At 43.7% G+C, this 26,887-nt stretch overlaps 1 protein-coding gene across 1 annotated transcript in view; it reads right to left on the bottom strand.

The window, feature by feature from the left end:
- Positions 1 to 26,887, bottom strand: part of LOC126176958 (adenylate cyclase type 2) — a 334,232-nt gene that overhangs the window by 44,006 nt on the left and 263,339 nt on the right. Inside the window, exons 14-16 of the mRNA XM_049924166.1 lie at positions 26,430 to 26,574; positions 20,856 to 21,098; positions 977 to 1,081 (exon numbers count right to left, since the gene is read on the bottom strand). Coding sequence (XP_049780123.1) covers positions 977 to 1,081; positions 20,856 to 21,098; positions 26,430 to 26,574 — 493 coding nt within the window. The remainder of the gene's footprint in view (positions 1 to 976; positions 1,082 to 20,855; positions 21,099 to 26,429; positions 26,575 to 26,887) is intronic.

The raw sequence follows: 26,887 nt of genomic DNA, 5'->3' as shown, positions 1-26,887 counted from the left end.
CGATGCTGTAAACAGAATCTGGATTCATCCGAAAAAATGACGTTCTGCCATTCGTGTACCCAGATTCGTCGTTGAGTAGACCATCGCAGGCGCTCCTGTCTGTGATGCAGCGTCAAGGGTAACCGCAGCCACGGTCTCCGAGCTGATAGTCCATGCTGCTGCAAACGTCGTCGAACTGTTCGTGCAGATGGTTGTTGTCTTGCAAACGTCCCCATCTGTTGACTCAGGGATCGAGACGTGGCTGCACGATCCGTTACAGCCATGCGGATAAAATGCCTGTCATCTCGAGTTCTAGTGATACGAGGCCATTGGGATCCAGCACGGCGTTCCGCATTACTCTCCTGAACCCACCGATTTCATATTCTGCTAACAGTCTTTGGATCTCGAGCAACGCTAGCAGCAATGTCGCGATACGAAAAACCGCAATCCGACCTTTATCAAGTCGGAAACGTGATGGTACGCATTTCTCCTCCTTACACGAGGCATCATAACAGCGTTTCAACAGGCAACGCCGGTCAACTGCTGTCTGTGTATGAGAAATCGATTGGAAACTTTCCTCGTGTCAGCACGTTGTAGGTGTCGTCACCGGCGGTGTGAATGCTCTGAAAAGCTAATCATTTGCATATCACAGCATCTTCTTCTTGTCGGTTAAATTTCGCGTTTGTAGCACGTCACCTTCGTTGTGTAGCAATTTCAATGGCCAGTAGAGTAACTGGATGCTTTAGCGGCCTTGGCTACAGGGCCGAGAAGGAGTCAGACTAATTTGGCAGCAAACAGATAAAACTAAGAATTGACATTTCTTTTTCTTTTTCTTCCCTTTCGTCATTGTAGGAAGCTTGGGATGCTCTATGTGGAGATAGGAAACCTGAAGAGGAGGAATATAGTGGCAGCAGCGAGAAGCGGAATGCAGCCACTGCCAGGGTAGGAGTGGAGGGTGGGAGCAGGGTGGCGGGGCGCGACGCGGCTCTGCACTTACCCCTCCGCCGTCCTCCTTGCCAGGCCGCAGCCCCGAAGCCAGCATGTAAGTGCTGCCGATAGTCTTGATTTTCTCGATGCAGCTGAACTTTGGTTTCAGCAGCAGCTGTGGAAGAAACGAGCCACAGGTCACACAATGCCTTCCTCAGTGGCGAGTCCAAAACTCGGCTAGACGCAACGGATTACATTTCTTTCCGTAACGACTAAATAAAGGAAAGCTGCCGTTGCGTGAAGAGAATTATCGGATGAAGAGTACAATTGTTCTACTCAGGCAATAATACACTAAAGAAATACGCACCACTAAGGAATTATCCGAATGGGACGGAAATCGATAGATGTGATGTACATGTTGTTGTTGTTGTTGTTGTTGTTGTGGTCTTCAGTCCTGAGACTGGTTTGATGCAGCTCTCCATGCTACTCTATCCTGTGCAAGATTCATCATCTCCCAGTATCTACTGCAACCTACATCCTTCTGAATCTGCTTAGTGTATTCATCTCTTGGTCTCCCTCTACGATTTTTACCCTCCACACTGCCCTCCAATGCTAAATTTGTGATCCCTTGATGCCTCAAAACATGTCCTACCAACCGATCCCTTCTTCTAGTCAAGTTGTGCCACAAACTTCTCTTCTCCCCAATCCTATTCAATACCTCCTCATTAGTTACGTGATCTACCCACCTTATCTTCAGCATTCTTCTGTAGCACCACATTTCGAAAGCTTCTATTCTCTTCTTGAACAAACTTGTTATCGTCCATGTTTCACTTCCATACGTAGCTACACTCCATACAAATACTTTCAGAAACGACTTCCTAACACTTAAATCTATAATCGATGTTAACAAATTCCTCTTCTTGAGAAACGCTTTCCTTGCCATTGCCAGTCTACATTTTATATCCTCTCTACTTCGACAATCATCGCTTATTTTACTCCCTAAATAGCAAAACTCCTTTACTACTTTAAGTGTCTCATTTCCTAATCTAATTCCCGCAGCATCACCCGACTTAATTTGACTACATTCCATTATCCTCGTTTTGCTTTTGTTAATATTCATCGTATATCCTCCTTTCAAGACACTGTCCATTCCGTTCAACTGCTCTTCCAAGTCCTTTGCTGTCTCTGACAGAATTACAATGTCATCGGCGAACCTCAAAGTTTTTACTTCTTCTCCATGAATTTTAATACCTACTCCGAATTTTTCTTTTGTTTCCTTTACTGCTTGCTCAATATACAGATTGAATAACATCGGGGAGAGGCTACAACCCTGTCTTACTCCTTTCCCAACCACTGCTTCCCTTTCATGCCCCTCGATTCTTATAACTGCCATCTGGTTTCTGTACAAATTGTAAATAGCCTTTTGCTCCCTGTATTTTACCCCTGCCACCTTCAGAATTTGAAAGAGAGTATTCCAGTTAACATTGTCAAAAGCTTTCTCTAAGTCTACAAATGCTAGAAACGTAGGTTTGCCTTTCCTTAATCTTTCTTCTAAGATAAGTCGTAAGGTCAGTATTGCCTCACGTGTTCCAACATTTCTACGGAATCCAAACTGATCTTCCCCGAGGTCGGCTTCTATCAGTTTTTACATTCGTCTATAAAGAATTCACGTTAGTATTTTGCAGCTGTGACTTATTAAACTGATAGTTCGGTAATTTTCACATCTGTCAACACCTGCTTTCTTTGGGATTGGAATTATTATATTCTTCTTGAAGTCTGAGGGTATTTCGCCTGTTTCATACATCTTGCTCACCAGATGGTAGAGTTTTGTCATGACTGGCTCTCCTGAGGCCATCAGTAGTTCTAATGGAATGTTGTCTACTCCCGGGGCCTTGTTTTGACTCAGGTCTTTCAGTGCTCTGTCAAACTCTTCACGCAGTATCGTATCTCCCATTTCGTCTTCATCTACATCCTCTTCGATTTCCATAATATTGTCCTCAAGTACATCGCCCTTGTTTAAACCCTCTATATACTCCTTCCACCTTTCTGCCTTCCCTTCTTTGCTTAGAACTGGGTTGCCATCTGAGCTCTTGATATTCATACAAGTGGTTCTCTTCTCTCCAAAGGTCTCTTTAATTTTCCTGTAGGCAGTGCCTATCTTACCCCTAGTGAGACAAGCCTCTACATCCTTACATTTGTCCTCTAGCCATCCCTGCTTAGCCATTTTGCACTTCCTGTTGATATCATTTTTGAGACGTTTGTATTCCTTTTTGCCTGCTTCATTTACTGCATTGTTATATTTTCTCCTTTCATCAATTAATTTCAATATTTCTTCTGTTACCCAAGGAGTTCTACTAGCCCTCGTCTTTTTACCTACTTGATCCTCTGCTGCCTTCACTACTTCATCCCTCAGAGCTACCCATTCTTCTTCTACTGTATTTCTTTCCCCCATTCCTGTCAATTGTTCCCTTATGCTCTCCCTGAAACTCTGTACAACCTCTGGTTCTTTCAGTTTATCCAGGTCCCATCTCCTTAAATTCCCACCTTTTTGCAGTTTCTTCAGTTTGAATCTGCAGTTCATAACCAATAGATTGTGGTCAGAATCCACATCTGCCCCAGGAAATGTCTTACAATTTAAAACCTGGTTCCTAAATCTCTGTCTTACCATTATATAATCTATCTGTTACCTGTTAGTATCTCCAGGATTCTTCCAGGTATACAACCTTCTTTTATGATTCTTGAACCAAGTGTTGGCTATGATTAAGTTATGCTCTGTGCAAAATTCTACAAGGCGGCTTCCTCTTTCATTCCTTCCCCCCAATCCATATTCACCTACTATGTTTTCTTCTCTCCCTTTTCCTACTGACGAATTCCAGTCGCTCATGACTATTAAATTTTCGTCTCCCTTCACTACCTGAATAATTTCTTTTATCTCATCATACATTTCATCTATTTCTTCATCATCTGCAGAGGTAGTTGGCATATAAACTTGTACTAATGTAGTAGGCATGGGCTTTGTGTCTATCTTGGCCACAATAATGCGTTCACTATGCTGTTTGTAGTAGCTAACCCGCACTCCTATTTTTTTATTCATTATTAAACCTACTCCTGCATTACCCCTATTTGATTTTGTATTTATAACCCTGTAATCAGCTGACCAAAAGTCTTGTTCCTCCTGCCACCGAACTTCACTAATTCCCACTATATATAACTTTAACCTATCCATTTCCCTTTTTAAATTTTCTAACCTACCTGCCCGATTAAGGGATCTGACATTCCACGCTCCAATCCGTAGAACGCCAGTTTTCTTTCTCCTGATAATGTACATGTACAGACGAAAAAATGACTACAATTGTAGAAATGGTTCAAATGGCTCAGAGCACTATGGGACTTGTAAGGGGTCCGTAGTCCCTTACTATAACTTTGCACTCGGCACAGGTCGATAGGGCGAACAATCGATTGTGACGTGTTGCGAGAGCGAGTGTCGAGATGCGCCAGAGTGGTTGGCGGGAATGGTGTGTGTGTGTGGAGGCCATTATTGGAATACAGGGTTTTTAACCGAGAGGGGTGTCACCATCGCCGTGGCTAGACCCATAAATAATAAATAAATACCACGAAACTGATGAAGTATCTTTATAAAAGCGATCAGTGACGTTACTAGTGCCGATATTTAGTTTCGCGTCTACCGCGCCGGCCTAACCTTGGACTGCAGTGTTGGATGCAGTGATGGATTAGCGTGTGACGGTAATGGAAAATGAAGGAAGCCTGTGCTGAGATTAGCCGTAATTAGATATGTATGACGAAGGCAGTGGCTGTCTCCTTTTTGTATTTTGAGAAGAATATAAGTTCGTAATTAGTAAAACTGTGTTGGTCTTCCTTATTACCATACATTCAGTATTATAGTATTGAACAGGACGAACTGGAAAGTAACAACTTCCGTAGGAGTCAATTCCGATTACCAGCCCCATTAGGTTCACGGTCATGTTAATAATAAATATTGGGCTGCTATTCGATCAGATCAGGTCGGGATAAAAACGGAGGTGTTTCAGACTTAACACCTGAGGTCATCAGTAGCCTAGAACTTAGAACTTCTTAAACCTAACTAACCTGAGGACTTAAGTTTCCTTTAATTTACGTCCATGGTCACAAACTTCTTGTTGACAGATTACCGGTCCCGTTCTTTAATGACCATCATCAGATCTGTTTCATAAAAACAAAGCCCTAATGTACTGCAGCCATAGTGGCATCGTCAAATGTTAAATGAGGAATCAGCACCGCATTTAACAGTGGCATCGTCAAATGTTAAATGAGGAATCAGCACCGCATTTAACAGTGGCATCGTCAAATGTTAAATGCGGAATCAGCACCGCATTTAACATTTGACGTTGCCACTATGGCTGCAGTACATTAGGACTTTGTTTTTATGAACAGATCTCACGCTAGTCATTAAAGACCGAAACCGGTAATCTGTCAACAAGAAGTTTGTGACCATAGACGTAAATTAAAGGAAACTTATTGAATGTACGGGTCACTGTTTTTTTCGCGACGATGTCGCAGCTTGTGTAACCTAAGGACATCACACACATCCATGCCCGAGGCAGGATTCGAACCTGCGACGGTAGCAGTCGAGCGGTTCCGGACTGGAGCGCCTAGAACCGCTCGGCCACCACGGCCGGCGACTACAATTGAAGAAAAAATGGATGATTTATTCAAGAGGAAGGGCATAAATCCAACAAGTCAATAACGTGTTGACCCACCTCTGGCCCTTATGCAAGCAGTTATTGTGCTTGCCGTTCATTGATAGATTTGCTCCACGTCCTCTTGCGGGTCAGCGTGCCAAATTCTGTCAAGGTGTCGCATTAGATCGTCAGACTCCCGAGCTGACTGGAGGGCTCTGCCCGTAATGCTGCAAACGTCCTCAATTGCGGAAAGATCCGGCGACCTTGCTGACTAAAGCAGGGTTCGGCAAGCACGGAGCTCAGCAGTAGAAAGTCTCGCCGTGTGCGGGCGGGCATTATCTTGCTGAAATGTAATCCCAGAACGGCCTGCCATGAAGGACAACGAAACCGGGAGCAGAATATGGTCGACGTACCGCTCCGCTGTAAGGGTGCCCCGAATGACAACCAGCGGGGTCGTGCAATGAAATGAAATGGCACCCCTGGTTCTCGGGCCGTATGGCGAAAGACAGTCAGGCTGGTAGCTCATCGCTGTTCAGGGCGTCTCCAGACGAGACTACGGCCTTCAGTATCATTTACTGGAGTAGAATTGTCTTCAGTGATGAGTCTCGCTTCGAACTGAACTCCAAAGACCAGCGAAGACTTGTACGACGATATTATACTCCCCGTTCTGTTGCCCTCTGTGGCAAACCATCCTCTGACTTACATTTCAGCAAGATAACGACCTACCGCCGACAGCGAGAGTTTCTACTGTTTCTTCTCCTGCTTGCCAAGCCTTACCTTTGCTAGCGAGGTCGTCGGATGTATCCGCAACTGAGAACGTTTGCAGCATTATGGGAGGACTTCGAAAACGAGCTCGGGATTTTGACCATCTAAGGTGCCATTTGGACTGAATTTGGCACGATATCCCCCAGGAGGACCTCCAACTACTCTGTCAATCAATGGCAAGCCGAATAACTGCTTCCATAATGGCCAGAGGTCGGCCAAACGTTATATATTAATACCTTCAGCTGCTGAGGGGCGTTGATATATATCTACGGGGACGGGTGAAAATGTGTGCCCCGACCGGGACTCGAATCCGAGACCTCCTGCTTACATGGCAGACTCTCTATTCATCTGATCCTCCGAGGGCACAGAGGATAGTGCGACTGCAGGGACTATCTCTTGCACGCCTCCCGCGAGACCCACATCTCACCTTATATGTCCACACACTACATTCGTAGTGTCCCTACCCAACACTCTCATTACTCGTGGAAGACATTCTTACAAAGTATCGTAAGAGTTCGGGTAATATGTGTGCACACGCACAGAACAAGGTCATGGCCGGTATTGCCAGAACTATACAGGGTTATTACAAATGATTGAAGCGATTTCACAGCTCTACAATAACTTTATTATTTGAGATATTTTCACAATGCTTTGCACACACAAACAAAAACTCAAAAAGTTTTTTTAGGCATTCACAAATGTTCAATATGTGCCCCTTTAGTGATTCGGCAGATATCAAGCCGATAATAAAGTTCCTCCCACACTCGGCGCAGCATGTCCCCATCAATGAGTTCGAAAGCATCGTTGATGCGAGCTCGAAGTTCTGGCACGTTTCTTGGTAGAGGAGGTTTAAACACTGAATCTTTCACATAACCCCACAGAAAGAAATCGCATGGGGTTAAGTCGGGAGAGCGTGGAGGCCATGACATGAACTGCTGATCATGATCTCCACCACGACCGATCCATCGGTTTTCCAATCTCCTGTTTAAGAAATGCCGAACATCAGGATGGAAGTGCGGTGGAGCACCATCCTGTTGAAAGATGAAGTCGGCGCTGTCGGTCTCCAGTTGTGGCATGAGCCAATTTTCCGCGGGCTACGCGTGAAACTTGCCCGCACGCGTTCAACCGTTTCTTCGCTCACTGCAGGCCGACCCGTTGATTTCCCCTTACAGAGGCATCCAGAAGCTTTAAACTGCACATACCATCGCCGATTGGAGTTAGCAGTTGGTGTATCTTTGTTGAAGTTCGTCCTGAAGTGTCGTTGCACTGTTATGACTGACTGATGTGAGTGCATTTCAACACGACATACGCTTTCTCGGGTCCTGTCGCCATTTTGTCTCACTGCGCTCTCGAGCGCTCTGACGGCAGAAACCTGAAGTGCGGCTCCAGCCGAACAAAACTTTATGAGTTTTTCTACGTATCTGTAGTGTGTCGTGACCATCTGTCAATGAATGGAGCTACAGTGAATTTATGAAATCGCTTCAATCATTTGTAATAGCCCTGTATACTTATTTGGATATGGTGTCTGTTCCTTTAGACATGTCCCAAAGAACAGACTGCATATCCATATTAGTATACGTTATTGACTTGCTCAGTTTGTAAAGTTCTATCTCTTAAATAAATCGTCTAATTTTTCTGAAATTGTAATCATGTATTTCTCTGTATATGTGCATCACAGATAGCAAGTTCAGCAACATTCGGGTAATTCCTTCGTGGTAAGTCGTACAGCATTTATCAAGAGTTCATTTCAGTAACACAGGTAGTTTCGCCTTACATAGCCGTTTTCGAAATGGCTTAAAATTTATGCTACCGTTCGTTATGGTTTACAAACTATAGTAGAGTTGAAGCTCACTAGTAGCTTAAAACTGTGTGAGGGAAAGGGCCTGAGACCTGGAACTTTTGCATTTTGCGGGCAAGTGCTCTACTGACTGAGATATTTATCACGACCAGCCTTCTTAGTTTTACTTCTACCAAATATCTCATATCCTATAAACTTCACAGACTTTCTCGTGCGAGTGAATATTCATTCTGGAAATAAGCCACCTGGCTGTGTCTATGTCACTCCTCCGTAGTAATCTTTCTACCAGGAGTCCTCGCCCACAAGATATGTAGGAGAACTACTGTGAAGTTAGGAAGGTAGGAGATGAGGTACTGGCAAAAATGAAACTGCGAGGTTGGGTTTTGCTTGGATACTCAGTTGGTACAGTATTTCCCCGTGATAGGCAGGGGTTCCAGATTCCACTCCTGGTCCGCCAAGAAGTTTCAGATGGACACACACTCCGCTGCAGAGTGAAAATTCACTTAGTTGTTGTTGTGGTCTTCAGTCCTGAGACTGGTTTGATGCAGCTCTCCATGCTACTCTATCCTGTGCAAGCTTCTTCATCTCCCAGTACCTACTGCAACCTACATCCTTCTGAATCTGCTTAGTGTATTCATCTCTTGGTCTCCCCCTACGATTTTTACCCTCCACGCTGCCCTCCAATACTAAATTGGTGATCCATTGATGCCTCAGAACATGTCCTACCAACCGATCCCTTCTTCTGGTCAAGTTGTGCCACAAACTTCTCTTCTCCCCAATCCTATTCAATACTTCCTCATTAGTTACGTGATCTACCCATCTAATCTTCAGCATTCTTCTGTAGCACCACATTTCAAAAGCTTCTATTCTCTTCTTGTCCAAACTATTTACCGTCCATGTTTCACTTCCATACATGGCTACACTCCATACAAATACTTTCAGAAATGACTTCCTGACACTTAAATCTATACTCGATGTTAACAAATTTCTCTTCTTGAGAAATGCTTTCCTTGCCATTGCCAGTCTACATTTAATATCCTCTCTACTTCGACCATCATCAGTTATTTTACTCCCCAAATAGCAAAACTCCTTTACTACTTTAAGTGTCTCATTTCCTAATTCCCTCAGCATCACCCAACTTAATTTGACTACATTCCATTATCCTCATTTTGCTTTTGTTGATGTTCATCTTATATCCTCCCTTCAAGACACCATCCATTCCGTTCAACTGCTCTTCCAAGTCCTTTGCTGTCTCTGACAGAATTACAATGTCATCGGCGAACCTCAAACTTTTTATTTCTTCTCCATGGATTTTAATACCTACTCCGAATTTTTCTTTTGTTTCCTTTACTGCTTGCTCAATATACAGATTGAATAACATCGGGGAGAGGCTACAACCCTGTCTTACTCCCTTTCCCAACCACTGCTTCCCTTTCATGTCCCTCGACTCTTATAACTGCCATCTGGTTTATGTACAAATTGTATATAGCCTTTCGCTCCCTGTATTTTACCCCTGCCACCTTTAGAATTTGAAAGAGAGTATTCCAGTCAACATTGTCAAAAGCTTTCTCTAAGTCTACAAATGCTAGAAACGTAGGTTTGCCTTTCCTTAATCTTTCTTCTAAGATTAGTCGTAAGGTCAGTATTGCCTCACGTGTTCCAGTATTTCTACGGAATCCAAACTGATCTTCCCAGAGGACGGCTTCTACTAGTTTTTCCATTCGTCTGTAAAGAATTCGTGTTAGTACTTTGCAGCTGTGGCTTATTAAGCTGATTGTCCGGTAATTTTCACATCTGTCAACACCTGCTTTCTTTGGGATTGGAATTATTATATTCTTCTTGAAGTCTGAGGATATTTCGCCTGTTTCATACATCTTGCTCACCAGATGGTAGAGTTTTGTCAGGACTGGCTCTCCCAAGGCCGCCAGTAGTTCCAATGGAATGTTGTCTACTCCGGGGGCCTTGTTTCGACTCAGGTCTTTCAGTGCTCTGTCAAACTCTTCACGCAGTATCGTGTCTCCCATTTCATCTTCATCTACATCCTCTTCCAGTTCCATAATATTGTCCTCAAGTGCATCGCCCTTGTATAGACCCTCTATATACTCCTTCCACCTTTCTGCTTTCCCTTCTTTGCTTAGAACTGGGTTTCCATCTGAGCTCTTGATGTTCATACAAGTTGTTCTCTTATCTCCAAAGGTCTCTTTAATTTTCCTGTAGGCAGTATCTATCTTACCCCTAGTGAGATAAGCCTCTACATCCTTACATTTGTCCTCTAGCCATCCCTGCTTAGCCATTTTGCACTTTCTGTCGATCTCATTTTTGAGACATTTGTATTCTTTTTTGCCTGCTTCATTCACTGCATTTTTATATTTTCTCCTTTCATCAATTAAATTCAATATTTCTTCTGTTACCCAAGGATTTCTACTAGCCCTCGTCTTTTTACCTACTTGATCCTCTGCTGCCTTCACTACTTCATCCCTCAAAGCTACCCAATCTTCTTCTACTGTATTTCTTTCCCCCATTCCTGTCAATTGTTCCCTTATGCTCTCCCTGAAACTCTGTACAACCTCTGGTTCTTTCAGTTTATCCAGGTCCCATCTCCTTAAATTCCCACCTTTTTGCAGTTTCTTCAGTTTTAATCTACAGGTCATAACCAATAGATTGTGGTCAGAGTCCACATCTGCCCCTGGAAATGTCTTACAATTTGAAACCTGGTTCCTAAATCTCTGTCTTACCATTATATAATCTAATTCACTTAGTATGTAGTCGAAATGCTATGGTTCGTGACGGTTTAGAAACTGCTGTAGCAATGCTGTCGATTGTGGCGGTCGTGAAGCGTAGCAGAAATGGTATCGATCAGCATGATTTACAAACTACGAGGGATATTCGGAAAATAAGTTCCGATCGGTCAAGAAATGGAAACCACTGTGAAAATCTAATAAATCTTTGCACATATGTGTTCGTCAGTGTCTCTAGTACCCCTGTCGGTTGCATCACTTCGCTCTTTTCAGTTCTCAGCGCATGGCGAGCACATAAAGATGCGTAGAAAATAGTGTGTCCTCACAAGTATGATGCCCTGGTGAGAGATTTCGTCGGTATTATGCAGCCCACATTACAGAACTGTCATACAGCTCCTACTGCGTGACAAGTCTCGATCGCAATCTGCAGCGCCAATGAAAGTGCTCCTGCAGCGTTTTCGATGGGAAGTGTTTGATCACCCACACTACAGCCCGTAATTGGCTCCGTCTGTGTTTCATCTCTGCTCACATTAACTACTGGCTATGAAGACAACATTTTCGCACAGACAACGAGCTACAGACGAGCATAGAGAATTGGCGGCAAGCATAGGCGGCTGCCTTCTATGACGAATATATTGGAAAGATAGCACAACGGTGCGACATACGTCCTAGCTGGAGTGGCGTCTATGTAGAGAAGTAGCTGGAAGGTGGAGCCAACTGTCGCAAATAAAACATATCTGATTTTCAATGTAGTTTCCATTTCGCTACTGATCGGAATTATTTTCTGGACGAGCCTTGTATAATAGATGTGCTACCGTTAGTGATGATACAAACAACAGCACAAACGCTACTGTTTGTGACTGTTCGCAAACTAAACTAGAAATGTTATCGTTTGTGATGATCTACAGACAGTCTGTACTGACTGAACTTTTCAGAAGTGACTCACGACAATCTTTCAACAAGATTTATCACTGTCTGTTCAAGACAGAAACTTCTATCGATCCATTTACAAGTAATGTAGCCCCGTTAACAAAATAAAACAAATGCAAGTAGAGATGGGCTTACCTCTAAAAGTAAATGAAAAGCGAGGGCTAGCGCTGTGTACGGTCTGATTCAGACCTCTCTTTCAAAAAATGAGTTCCTCGAAGCAGCTCTCTTGCAAACACAATTTGACGTGACCGGCACTCGCCGTAAATAACTTAGAGGAGTATGTCGACTGTTAACAAACGGTTTATCAGTATTTTTCCTTTTAAAAACAGACTGTTTTTGATGATTTAACAGTACTGGCGTCATTCAATGTCGTGACATTACTGACAATATTGCCGGTATCATGCTTCTTTCGAACTTTTTCAAAAGCTCTAAAATTTCTACGCTCTCAGCCATTCAAAAACAAATCAACTTCTTCATTGAAGCGCCGTGAATTAGTCCGTTACTTTCACTTCACATTCATTTCATCTCTTTAACTTCCGTAACTATGAAAGGATTTAAATGGAACGGTATAATAAATGATGAAGCCCACTCCAAAATTAATAACTTGCTCCCAACACTTTTATTAGACGTAAATATTTTCTCGGTACATTTTTCATTTAGCATAAACCTTGACGAAGATGGTATTCGTAATTTACTTACTTCTCAATAGCAAATTATATCTGAGGACAGTTCCACTCAAAACCGAATGTATTGCGTCAGTGACACTACTCTGCCTACATATTCCTCTTTTTTCCTGCTTATTGAGCCCTACTGCCAGGAGCTTGGTACAAATACGAAAACTTCTATACAGAGAGATCACAGTACAAATCGTACGTTGAATAATGATTTAGGGTCATTTCTCAGTATTCTCACAGGCAAAACACTAGTATCTAGAGTACTGTATATTGACGTGATAGCATTTGTAGACAAAACAAAAGATACAGGGTGAATATAAATAAAACTGACAAACTGGAGGGACAGATTCCTGACTAAAGATCGAGCGATAAAGGTCCTACAAACACGCTTCCGGAAATGGACGGTGTGCTTGTAGCGACGACAAATCGTCCCGGAAGACAGTACAGGACATTGTATCCACTTCACAACATATGTTTGAAGTTAATATATATATATATATATATATATATATATATATATATATATATATATATATATATATATATATATATATATATATATAAAAGAACTCAAAAGAGACTGAGGAGCGTACACCTAGGGATTAAGATGCTTCTGTAATCACCCATAGTACACCAAATTTCATTAACCCAAGTTACTACATGGTATATAAACAAAATATACGTTGTATATTTTAATATCTTCATAAGTCCCTCATCTGCCCCATCCTACGTTATGCCCCACTCCGCTTGGATCTCTGCCCCCCCCCCCTCCACCTACTATAAATCCCTCCAACTCCTTGAGCGCCATGCACTCCGCCTCGCTTATCGCATCCGTCTCCCATTCCCCACGCAGATCCTTTGTGATCTGATTCCCTTCCCCAATCTCCTCCTGATCCTTGAACGAATACGGATTTTATACATTTCCCGCAAACTGGATCCCCCCATCCTTTAGTTTTCCCCATCCTCTCCCACCCTAGCCCGCTGCCGCACCGGTACCACAGTGTCCTGCCTGGTCCCCATCTCCACACTCTCCATACCCTCGCCCAAGGTGGCTTCCGCCAACTCCCCCTCATGGATGATGTCCTTGTGCCTTCCATCTACCCCTCCTACTATATCTAATCCATCCTTCTTCCCCCCCCCTCCTCCACAGGGCTCCCTCTCTCCCTTCCTCTCTCCCTTCCCTTCTTCTTCCCTTTTCCCTGCCAAACACCTTCTTTCTACTTTTCACCTCCCCCCACCCCACCCCCCAGGCTTCCTGCTCCTTTCCTTCTCCCCTCCACAGCACCCTCTACCCCCTCCTGGTTTTCCTCTACTGTCTCTCCCCTCCCCTTCCTCCCCCCCCCCTCCCCTTTCGTGTAGTGATTTTTAATGTTTTCGTTGTAGTGTCAGTTCTCCACATGTGTGAGTGGCTCTCGTCTATGTTGTTTTTAAATCTACCATTTCTGTTGTCGTTCATTCATCACGTTATGTCACTCTATGTTATGTGTTCTTTCCTCATCTGACTATGTTTTTTTTCTGTAACTCTCTTGGCTGAAGAGCGGCGTTTTCTGCTGCTGCCAGTCCACCCCATTTTGGGGAGTGAAATAACAATAAAGAAAAAAAATAGTATCTTCATTGCACGAATAAAAACAATGTTTGTTGGAAACAACACCTTATCATTATTAATTGTTCATTAAAAAATGAGTTTAGCTGTAAGGAATAAGATTCATTTGAGCTTCCTAATACATTTGGTAAGGTGAAAGATACAGTCTACAAACAAAAATAAATATAGTAAATATGACGTTGACATATGACATTATTAAAGCAAAGCAAGGGCAAAGAGAAACAGCAGTGGAAATATTGTTCCATCATTGTCTACGTGATTAATGGTATTCATGCATGATATATGTTGCATACATGGATATTGGTGTGTAAAACTGAAAAAGATTATTACTTGACATAGTAGTATCAGCAAATAAACTACTAAATTAACATTAGTTAGAATGATACGTCATTTTATGTTCATACATATCAGACAAACTGCTAAATTACTCAAGTGCTGCCGTCATATGAGATCTGTCACTGTGCGTTACAGTGCGAAAACGTGGAGTGACACACTATTTGAGTCATTCCATGCAAATGGACACATCTGTACAGTAATGAGGGCGTTTCAGATTGTTCTGCGCAATTTATTGTTGTAATTTTGTGCATTCTGTGATCATTTATAATGTCAATGATTGTTTTTCAATAGCGGATTTGCATTTAGATGAGTGTAACATATTGCTACAATATTACGGACATCCTGTATGCATCCAGTAAGGCAAACAGTCTACGCATTTATAAATAAAGGATCAGAAGGAAATTCTAGAGTGAGATCCAGTGATGGAAAAGACGGGAGGGACGCCTAAGCAAGACTAAAAGGATATGGTAGCTGCTGGCTGTCGGTGCGCACGCACGTACAGGATGAACCGGAACTTCACCGACAAAATTTAGGATATTGGTCATCGATGTTTTCTGACTTTTTTGGTGTAAGGGATCATAGTCTCCGATGGCTCGTGACACCGTAATAATATAATTATGGTTTTTTACCCCAATTACCCTTGTTTCTGTGGACAGTTAGAAAAAATTACGGTATGCAATCAGTAAAATGTACAACACAAAACACCTACGTTGAAATGCAATAGTGCTGCGGGGAACAGGCCAACAAAAGGTCGTCGCGCCGCTCTCCCATCGTATTCATGGACACAACAGACGAGGAGCGTATCGACCAACTCTCCGTCAGTAAACCTATCCGCACTGCTGTGTATTACTGTTAACGTACAATTAACACTGCAGGGAAAACAAACCCGTGCCAGAACCGAACAGTGCTGATTGAAAGCTTCAGAGAGAAGATAAAGTTGACATTAGTGTTGACAACAGCACATGGTTTGACTCTTCGGAACAAGTTTGTTTCGAAACAAAAGTCACCGCTTAATCGAGGTTGACGGTATATTCACAACTGACCTGAAAGCATTGACACTGGTATGTGTTTTACTTGGTCACCAGTGTACTTGTTTACTGTACGCTACCGCGTGTTTCCGATAACGGACAACTGCAGTAATATCGTGGTTTAGTAGTATCTTCGACATTTGCATTGTTACGCTCTATTTTCAGTTGCAATACAGATGCAAAAGTAACTGGGGCAAGAAACCAAACGAAATGTCAAAACTCTGTAACGAGCTGACGGAGACCTTGGGTCCCTCCGCAATTATGTCGGTGGAGTTCTGATTCATCATGTATACTTTCCCGTATACCCCATACGCTACACGACACGGCACAGCGCTTGGCAGAAGGTACTTGTAACGACATTCATCAGGGGCGACGGAAAAATGACTGTCTACATTTTTGTTACGTAATATTCATTATCTAAAAGCAAATAAACTACTAAATTAATATTAATGAGAATGATACACCATCTTATGTTCATATATTCCAGACAAATTTCTTCATTACTCATACACTATTCTCACGATCTCTACTTGAGATGTATGGTGGTAGCAGCACAAAGATCTATCAGTATTCTTCGAATACCGATTGTTCAAATTTACCCAACAGGGTTTCGCGGAAATGTCTCCTTTCTTCCAAAGAGAATTACTGACGTTGCCCGAGCATAAGGACTTCAAACGGTGGAGTATTGGTCCCGCTAGAGTCTATCTTTGCACATGGAGCGCTCTTTCACAGAAACCAGCCCTTCCCCCACATTCAAGCCGTGCATTCGTTTATTCCTGTATACATTTTACTTGTTTGCCCCATTTCATTAACGGCTCTTAACATTACCTCCAATTATTTAAACGTTGTGCTCCAGACGTTGGCATCTAATCTTATAATCTAATTATTTCTTATTATGTTCCTATGTAAAGGCATTAGCTTGCCTTTATCCACATTAAGTACAATATATATAGAAGCATACATAAGAAAGTTCTGCCTGTCAGTGAGACCTGAATACAGACAGATATAGGGGTCGATACTCGGTAAACACGATTTTCTTCACTAAACGACAGTGAAGAACTGTTTCAAAGACCACCCCGATGTCTTGCAACACGGTATCTAACTGGATGCCGTTGAATGCCATACACTTTATTTCAAGGACGAGCAGAGCGACCTGTGTTTCGCAAGACCCCTGGTTACGGAATCCATATTCGTTCTCTACAACATCGAACATAGAACATATTGTATAATTCTATAACAGACTGACTTCAGCGATATAAGGCTATAATTATGTGCACCTGAACCCTTCATTGCTCTACGATAAACTTCTGCTAAAATGGTAGAAAATTCTTCCACATAATCTCAGTAGAATCTCACAGCTCTCTAGTCGACATGCGTTCTCTCTATTGAGGGGATTTAGTTCATTTTCTATCCCACGTTCAAATTCTCAATATTTACGATTTAGGCGCTCGTATGATGATTGACATGAGCAACCGTCTTACTATCTTCTGCGGTGAAATAATATCAGAAAGCCGAATTCATCGTTTCAGCCTTCTCTCTATCAGCTGCCCGTTTCAGTGTCAATATAGTTACAGAGTGACTGGAAACATGTTTCCAGAGGAATTTCTAAAATCACTGGGGGAAATGGCAACAAAATGATTACTGACTTTGGTGTTTAAAATGTGTGAGACTGGCGATATACCATGAGACTTTAGGGAAAACATTGTCCACACAATTCCGGAGAATGCAAGATCCGACAAGTGCTGTAATTATCACACACTCAGCTTAACACCTCATGAATCCAAGTTGCTGACAAGAATAATATACAGAAGCATGAAAAAGAAAATTGCGGATGTTTTAGTTTGATGATCATTTTGGCTTTGGGAAAGGTAATTCCCTCAGAGACGCTTTCTGACGTTGCGTGTGGTAACTGTAGCATGACTGAAGAAAAATCAAGACAACGTGAAATGGTGTAAACTGTCCGAAATTCTGAGAAAGGTAGTGGTACGTTATAGGAAAAGATGGGTGATATACAGTACATACAAGAACCAAGAGGGAACAATAAGACTGGAAGACCAAGAAGGAAGTTCTCGGATTAAAAAAGACGTAAGGCAGGGATGTAATTTTTCACCGCTGTTGTTCACTCAAAGAAGCAATAACGGAAATAGAAGAAAGCTTCAAGAGTGAAATTAAAATTAAGGTGGAAGGATATCACTGATAGGATCCACTGATGACATTGCTATCCTCTGTGAGAGTGAAGAACAAGCTACCTAGGCAACAAATAACCCATGACGGACGGAGCAGGGAGAACATGAAAAGTAGACAAGCAAGGCAACCAGGCCAATTTCGGCCAAGAGAAATCTACTAGTTGGAACATAGGCCGTAATTCGAGGAAGACATTTCTGAGAATGTGCCTTTGGAGCATCGTATTGTATAGTAATGAAACACGGACTATGGGAAAATCGAAACAGAAGAGAATAGAAGATATGGAGCTACAGAAGAATGTTGAAAGCTATGTGGACTGATAAGTTAAGGAGTGAGGAGGTTCACCGCAGAATCGGCGAGGAAAGAAATATGTGGAAAAAACTGACAAGGAGGAGGAACAGGATGGTAGGAGATGTGTTAAGACAAAATGTCCCTGGTACTAGATGAGCTGTTGATAAAAACTGTACAGGCTAACAGAGACTGGGATACATCAGGCACATAATTGACGACATAGGTTGCAAGTGCTACTCTGATATGGAAAGGTTGGCATAGGAGAGGAATTCGTAGATGGCTGCATCAATTCAGGCAGAAGACTGAGGAGGAAAAAGTTCTCGGATTTTCAGTAAGATCAGTAAGAAAATTTTATTTTAGATTTCATTAAAAGCTTCTTGCAGTGCTCTCCTTACGATGAATTTGCTTCCTTTCAGCTCGTCTTTGGCAGACAAACACTGACTTTGCTTAACTTTATTATGAAGATTATTTTGCTTTAGCAGTAATTTTCTGACACGGCTAGTTAACTACGGTGGTTTTTGTGAGACCTCAACCTTGTTCGCCACATACTGGTCTCTGGTGTATAGTAAAACGCTTTTATTGTTATCCGTTTTTGCTCGACATCTTCATCCTCAGAACTGATTATTTGATATTAATCACTCGAAAGTGTGCAGCTCGTTCCTGTCTCTTGCTAAGCAGAAGTACTTTGTTACGCCTCTGAACTTTTGATAGGAAGGAAACTGAGCCGTGGTAACAATTGCTGTTTTGAAGAGTGTGCCTCTGCGCGTAGTGTAAAGCAGTCGCCCTCCGTTTCTGGCGGTGGCGCCGCTGTGGCAATCGCAGCTTTGGTGTCTCTCTCTGGTGGGAAAGGGGAAAAGTTGCCTGTTCACGTGCATTTAAGGGGCGCCATGAGCTTGGCAGTCGGTCAGTCTGTCAGTCTGGGCGAGTCTGGTCAGTTGGTCAGCCAAGTTAGTCTGGGTCTGAAACTTCCTGGCAGATTTAAACTGTGTGCCGGACCGAGACTCGAACTCGGGACCAATGCCTTTCGCGGGCAAGTGCTCTACCGCGAAAGGCAAAGGTCCCGAGTTCGAGTCTCGGTCAGGCACACAGTTTTAATCTACCAGGAAGTTTCATATCAGCACACACTCCGCTGCAGAGTGAAAATCTCATTCTAGTCTGGGTCTGCCTCTCGTCCGCATTGGTGAGGCGGTCAGTGTCTGTCTGTCGTCCAGAGTGCTTGTATGTGTTGGGCCGCCAGTCTGCTCGAGTTTGCTCAGGCAATGGGCATTGGCGGTTGGATCAATCGGTTGGTCGGTCGCGCACTGGGACACAAGATGACTTGTCCGCCTGGAGCTTCGGCGCATGTGAAGTCGCCACGTGAGTCCAGTGGGCCGCGCCGTAGAGCGAGGCGTAGTGGCTTCGCGGCCGACACGAGAGCAACAGGAGTCAACCCAATACATCGGTCTGGCCGGTGCGAGCTGCGACGCCGTGAGACGGGAGATCGGCGCGTCTTCCTGCGTCCGTTGAAACGGCTGGCAGCGTACGGTTCGGGAGAGCGTTTTGGGGGTGCTGCGCCACGTCTTCGCCAGAAATCGCAGTTATTAGATGTGGTGTCACCGCCAGACACCACACTTCCTAGGTGGTAGCTTTAAATCGGCCGCGGTTCATTAGTACATGTCGGACCCGCGTGTCGCCACTGTCAGTGATCGCAGACCGAGCGCCACCACACGGCAGGTCTAGAGAGACGTACTAGCACTAGCCCGAGTTGTACGGACGACTTGCTAGCGACTACACTGACGAAGCCTTTCTCTCATTTGCCGAGAGACAGTTAGAATAGCCTTCAGCTAAGCAGCTAAGTCCATGGCTACGACCTAGCAAGGCGCCATTAACCATTTCTAGAGAGAGTCTCACTTGTATCATCAAGAATGCTGTACAAAAATGATGGATTAAAGTTAAGTATTCCAGCAGCTACGTACTTTTCTTTATAGCATTCATTACGTATCCTGTTCCAGACCTCACGCCAGTCTGCGTTAGATTATAGCGTGCATTTCGGCCTCCTCTAACTACAAAGTGTTGGCACATCTGCCAACACATCATTAGAAGTTAAGTGATTCGCGATACGTTGTTAAATTCTACTTGTTTTCTTGGTCAGTCCCTCGTCCCCAGCTTGCTCGTTTGTCTCGCGTCCGCATTTGTTAGGCAGATAGTGTCTGTCTGTCGGTCGGTCTGCCGTACGTTAATAGCTGCCTCTGTCATGTTTGTCTGATTCGGTGTTAACGAATTTATAGAATTAAGGTGTAAAGGCCGAATTCCTGAAATATGTTATTATCTTACCTATCATCTTGCGAGGCAGTATATGTGCAATGTAGAGCATGTTGTATATTTTATGTAAGTGAGTTTTATTTAAATAGTCATTTTTATAAAGTTGCCACCCTTCCACCGTAAGAGTCCTTTTAAAAACAAATTGCACTTTCGGTGGCAAATAATCTCTTAGTGTGAGTGTTTGTACCATTTCCATCCCTCTTACGGGGTGCATAGTTAATGTGTTTCTGTGAGTTGTTAAAATTTTTAGTTTAAAGTAATCTGGTGTGTTGCAGATTTGCACCAGTGTAGTATTTCAGAGGTTGTTGTGAGCGGTCGTGACTACGGCCGTGTTGAAAGGGAGCGGCAAGCTTCTCAGCCCGAAGGCTCATACTGTCAATACCGTTCTTTCTGCCTCTAAATAAAATTGTAACTTGATATTTCGAGGGTGCTTTTCTGCTTATAATTTTAAATCTGTTTTTGAAAAGCTTTTAGGAATCAAATTCCCATTCGTTAAAAGTAATTTCATTTTCAACTACTTCCACGCTCACATAGTGTGATTAAATGTGTTAATGTTCTTGATGAGTCGCTAGTAAATAAAGTAAATTCTTTTGAAAAGTTAAATCCACGGTTCATGAACTACCTTATCAAAGTCGCAGATGATCTCGTTGAGCAGCCGAAGGCACTCGAGTCCCTGCTTGTTGACGTCGTTCTCGTCGTAGAACTCCTTGTAGTTGGGGATGGAGGCGAACATGACGGCGATGCAGGAGTAGCGCTCGTGGTAGAGGTCCGAGTGGCGCGCCGCGCCCGCCAGGAAGTGGTCGGCCACGTGCGCCGGCAGGATGTTCTCCAGCAGGATCTTGTTGATGCCGCGCATCGTCTCCACCTGCCGGCACCGCCACAACACGCCGCACTCACCAGCAGACGTCAAGTACAAGTGCGGCAGTGGATTTAGTATATGTCATACATCCTCTCCATCCACCAGTACCATCGTCCTCACACATTCACCCATGGCTTGATGTGCGTACAAGTGCACAGATACTCTTATGGGTACCCTGACCTGTTACTGCTAATTGTAAATCCTCTAAACGATTTTACTTTAGTTCGATGGGAAAATTGTAAGATATGGATGAAAACTATGTTGGGAGGGTGAGTCAATAAACAAGTTGCAAACAGAGGTAGAGATCATTGCCGCATGTTCCTGCCTGCGATTTACTTTACCTTTCAAAAGTCTCCCCACCCATATTTAAATACTTATCTCATCGCCCGACAAGGCCTCGAAAGTCTGCAGCATGGACTTCTTTTGATACCATTCGGAACCTGTTATATCCTAGCCAGTGGTGCCAGCCGAGCCCGCTGCCAAAAGGTTGGCAGCATCAAAGTCCGGACGCCGTCCGCATAAGCAGCGCCAGCGATACAGGAAATCGCCGCAAGTCTGCGCGCGCCACCGCTGGCTTCTGGCTTCTTAAGCGCTGGAGTCGCGAGCGCCAGGACAGTTCTGTGTTCGCCGCTCAGTGGTATGCTCGCCACCGATTTGTGTACTTGCGAGTCCGTTGTGTGTTCATCGCAGCAGACTTGATGTTTGTCGTCAGCCGACGCTGACCTAGCCGCTCCGACTCGATCTAGACAGATTTCTGTAGACACAGAGTTCACTACTGTGTTTCTGTATCTTCGTTAATAAAGATAAGTACCGACTGTTATTTAATCAGAGTGTTTGGGTTTTCATCTTTCTGTTCACTGTTCCAGCGGACCGGTCGGCCCGCTATTAAAAGTGTGGCGGTGACTTCGTAAGCCGTTTCTACAGCGAAGTGTTTGTCGCGGCCTCACCGCCATAAAAGAACCCACGAATGACTTCTCGCGCCATAAACAATTTATTTCTTAAAGTTGCTGCAACCAAAAACACAGATGTGTCGTGCGGGTAGCGAAATACCCCTTCATGGGGAAATGAGGTGGCACCACTGGATAACCAGGGCAACCAGGACGCTCCATATTTTTAATTTCTTCTTGTAATGATTTAAATAATGAAAACTTGTCCTTTGTTGAGTTCCTGCACGCAGTTTAATACAACTTTCCATGAAATACAATTGTAACCAAATACGACACGAATTTCACTAAAAACATCCTCTGCAGTCAGTCCCTTGTCTCACAAGAATTACGCTGTGCCAGTCGGGTGCACACTTACATTATACCTGAGATCTTTGTGTGACTGCGGATCCAAGTGTTTGCCGCGAAATATTGTGTGTAGTCTATTTTCCACACAACATGCTCTGCCAACTTGTAGATACGTATGGTCGTGAAATCCAAAATGATATGCGCCGATATGTCGTTTGCGACTTATTTATTGACTCACCATCGTATTTCCGATGTTCAGTTAATCCTCAGATAGTAGACACAAAACCAAAGTTTTAAATGGTTCATCAGCTCAGAGGCCATTTGGAGGAGGACCAACAGAAGGTGAGGAAGAAGAAATGAGATGATAGTGCACATGGTGTTGTTGATGATGATGAAGATGAAAACGATGATAAGGATGCTTTATGTGTGGGAAAAGGTTTTCTAGTATCCACCCAGTTGCCGATTTTGCATTATGCATACTATTTCGGTGAATGACATCTATGTCACGTGACGCAATCTAGTCCTTAGGCGTGTTGCCTGTCTGGATGGCGGTTGGTGCAGCTACAGTGATGGTACCGAGCACGTCTAAAAACTGAGGGGACTATCAGACATTTATAACATTGCGCGTGCGTGAAATCTAATGACTCTTGGTAAACACAGTTAGAGACGTAAATACAAAATGACTAACATAACAATGAAAAATCGTGCAATATTGAAATAAGAATGCAAGTTGGCAAATGGAAAACGGTAAAAAATTTATTTTAGAGAATGCAGTTTCGAATTAAATAGGTCGCACGTGTTTGAGAAAGCAAGTGACGGTGTGTTACGCAACAAAGAGATGAAATTAGTATTATCTAAAGCTTCTTGAAGTGCTGGTGCTAAGATTTTTTTTTATATTCACTCCAAGAAAGTATGTAGTTATTTCTATTGAATCTTGTTCAACTTCTCGTTGAGGATTATGCGAACAAAGCTAAACGGTTTTTGCACAATAAATATATTTATGTAGATTCAACACTGACGATTTAATGTCAATGTGTTATTACTTATTTTGATTTAAGGCAGTGGGACTTCGAGTCTTGATGTGAACACGATTCGGATGTGGGTTATGACGATGTTGGGAATACTAGGTGGAGTGAAAGAAAGACAAAGATCGGAATCAAGGAGCAACACTGAAGACGAAGACTCGAGTGCGACCGTACTGAGACTGAAGTAGAGGTCGGGAGAAGATGCAACCAGGCAAGTGGAAGTTAGATGGACAAGGAAACTGATCATACTAGGTAAGCTTTCACGGCCTGTACTGATTTAGCTTAAAACTTCCGGGCTAACAGCCCGTGATTGATGTATAAAACTTTCTCCTAACGTTTCATCTAGGGTTGTGGGAGATATCTTCAGAGGTAAAGGGGCGAACTCCAGTCAGAACTCGAGGGTGCACCGAATATAGGCGCATTGTAGAAAGCACCACAATCCATCAAATGACGTCGGCTACCAGATTATCTCTGGTAAAGCCACGCGTACTGACTGTTAACTCCATAAAAATTCTAACCACCACCCCAGCCAGAAAAGAGTTGTGATTAGAACCTTGGTAGACAGGATATACAAAATTTGTGAACCGGCTTATCTGAAAGATGACACTGAACATCTACGGTCGGCATTGAAGAAGAATGATTATTCTAACAGGACTCAGGATAAATGAGGAACAACTGCAGCCCATGGGGGCAGATCGCATTGGGAAAATATTGAGCAAGTGTGATGTGGAAACTGCATTCAGACCCACCAGGAAGACAAAAGGATCTCTAGGATCGATGAAAGATGTACGAAATCCTTTGGCTACGCCAGGTGTACATAGTATTCATTGTAGTTGTGGACTTCTTCAAACTGGTACTACGAAAAGAAATGTTAATACCCGCCTGGTTGAACACAAGCTGAATTGCCTCCTGGGACGTTCGGCCGTACCGGAACGTGTTTACCAAGAGGGTGGTCACGAAATCAAATTAGTGAGACGAGCGTCATATCGAAAACATTGCATTATCTTGCGCTCGTGTATAGAGAGGCTATTGAGATTTACAAACACTGCAATAATTTTAACAGGATAGAGGAAGGTGTTGAATTAGATAATATATGGATGTCAACATTACACTGCAAGAATGACGATCGATTACTTTCAATCGGGAATGTTGCCACTACTGGAGATACTCTCGTAGCCGACGTCATGGGAGGACGACGGTTCAATCCCGCGTCCGGCCATCCTGATTTAGGTTTTCCGTGATTTCCCTAAATCGCTCCAGGCAAATGCCAGGATGGTTCCTTTGAAAGGTCACGGCCGTATTCCTTCCCCGTCCTTCCCTAATCCAATGTGACCGATGACCTCGCAGTCTGGTCTCTTCCCACAAACAACCCAACCGACCGACGTCATGTGATGGCCTGTGGTGCCCTCTACACTCACTACACATTCGACGATTCCTCGAGATCTGGTGGCAGTTCGCCGCTTTACCTCTGGAGATGTCTCCCACAGTTAGAGATGAAACGTTAGGAGAAATATTTACACATCGACCACAGCCTGTTATCCCGGAAGATGATGATGATGACCTCAGACATATGTTCTGAACATGCAGTGTCCGTCACCAGAAAACTTCCGTAGATTGGACTGAAGAGATTAAGAGCATCTACGAGTTGCATCTAGCTCCGTCAAATTGTTGATTTTTCCATTGCCTCGATAATCTAATTTTCTTGTGAATGTAAGGAAGGATGGAAGGAAGGAAGGAAGGAAGGAGGAGCGAAGTTCCTGCCATTTGTTCACTACCCGGCCAGTTGCCTGAGGTTGGAACACGTATTGTGTTCGAGTATAATTACTTTTCTGGAGACATAGAAATCTACTCTGTAGGAATCAGCATGAGTTTCGAAAAAGACGGTCATGTGAAACCCAGCTCGCGCTATTCGTCCACGAGACTCAGAGGGCCATAGCCACGGGTTCACAGGTAGATGCCGTGTTTCTTGACTTCCGCAAGGCGTTCGATACAGTTCCCCACAGTCGTTTAATGAACAAAGTAAGAGCATATGGACTACCAGACCAATTGTGTGATTGGATTGAGGAGTTCCTAGACAACAGGACGCAGCATGTCATTCTCAATGGAGAGAAGTCTTCCGAAGTAAGAGTGATTTCAGGTGTGCCGCAGGGGAGTGTCATAGGACCGTTGCTATTCACAATATACATAAATGACCTGGTGGATGACATCGGAAGTTCATTGAGGCTTTTTGCAGATGATGCTGTGGTGTATCGAGAGGTTGTAACAATGGAAAATTGTACTGAAATGCAGGAGGATCTGCAGCGAATTGACGCATGGTGTAGGGAAAGGCAATTGAATCTCAATGTAGACAAGTGTAATGTGCTGCGAATACACAGAAAGATAGATCCTTTAGCTACAAAATAGCAGGTCAGCAACTGGAAGCAGTTAATAGCATAAATTATCTGGGAGTACGCATTAGGAGTGATTTAACATGGAATGATCATATAATGTTGATCGTCGGTAAAGCAGATGCCAGACTGAGATTCATTGGAAGAATCCTAAGGAAATGCAATCCGAAAACAAAGGAAGTAGGTTACAGTACGCTTGTTCGCCCACTGCTTGAATACTGCTCAGCAGTTTGGGATCCGTACCAGATAGGGTTGATAGAAGATATAGAGAAGATCCAACGGAGAGCAGCGCGCTTCGTTACAGAATCATTTAGTAATCGCGAAAGCGTTACGGAGATGATAGATAAACTCCAGTGGAAGACTCTGCAGGAGAGACGCTCAGTAGCTCGGTACGGGCTTTTGTCAAAGTTTCGAGAACATACCTTCACCAAAGAGGCAAGCAGTATATTGCTCCCTCCTACGTATATCTCGCGAAGAGACCATGAGGATAAAATCAGAGAGATTAGAGCCCACACAGAGGCATACCGACAATCCTTCTTTCCACGAACAATACGAGACTGAAATAGAAGGGAGAACCGATAGAGGTACTCAAGGTACCCCCCGCCACACACCGTCAGGTGGCTTGCGGAGTATGGATGTAGATGTAGATGTAGATGTTGGGCTGTTAAGGCGCTTGGACGAGCGAGTACGCACCTCATCCTGCTCGACGCGCAGCTTGGCCTTGCAGAGGAAGTCTGTGCGCGCCGTGAACTCCAGCTGGCGGTCGAGCACGTGCAGCAGAGCCACCACCACCAGCAGCAGCAGCGCCATGCGGAACGGCGCGGGCACCAGCTCCATCCTGAGGACACGCCACCAGAAAGCCTTCCTGAGGTACGCCACCATCGGTTGTTCAGCAATCAAGAAACAACCGAGCCTTTATAGTTTATCATTGCATGCTGTCCATCACGATCCTGCAGCACGTCGGAGGATATCTGCTCTAATCTACACACAACTCCTCTATTTACACACAACACACAGTTGCACGTGATACGGACACGGCCGGTCCCCATCTTGGCAATAGAAGGAATTTTCATCGTTTGGTCAGCATATGATGCAGAAACTGTAGTGCACGTTTCCTGGTCACCAGACAGTCGCCAGCGTTCTGTATTAAA

The sequence above is a fragment of the Schistocerca cancellata genome, chromosome 3 (assembly GCF_023864275.1).
Source record: "Schistocerca cancellata isolate TAMUIC-IGC-003103 chromosome 3, iqSchCanc2.1, whole genome shotgun sequence".
NCBI lineage: Eukaryota > Metazoa > Arthropoda > Insecta > Orthoptera > Acrididae > Schistocerca > Schistocerca cancellata.
Note: the sequence above shows the minus strand (reverse complement) of the source record. Positions and strands in the feature narration are given on the sequence as shown.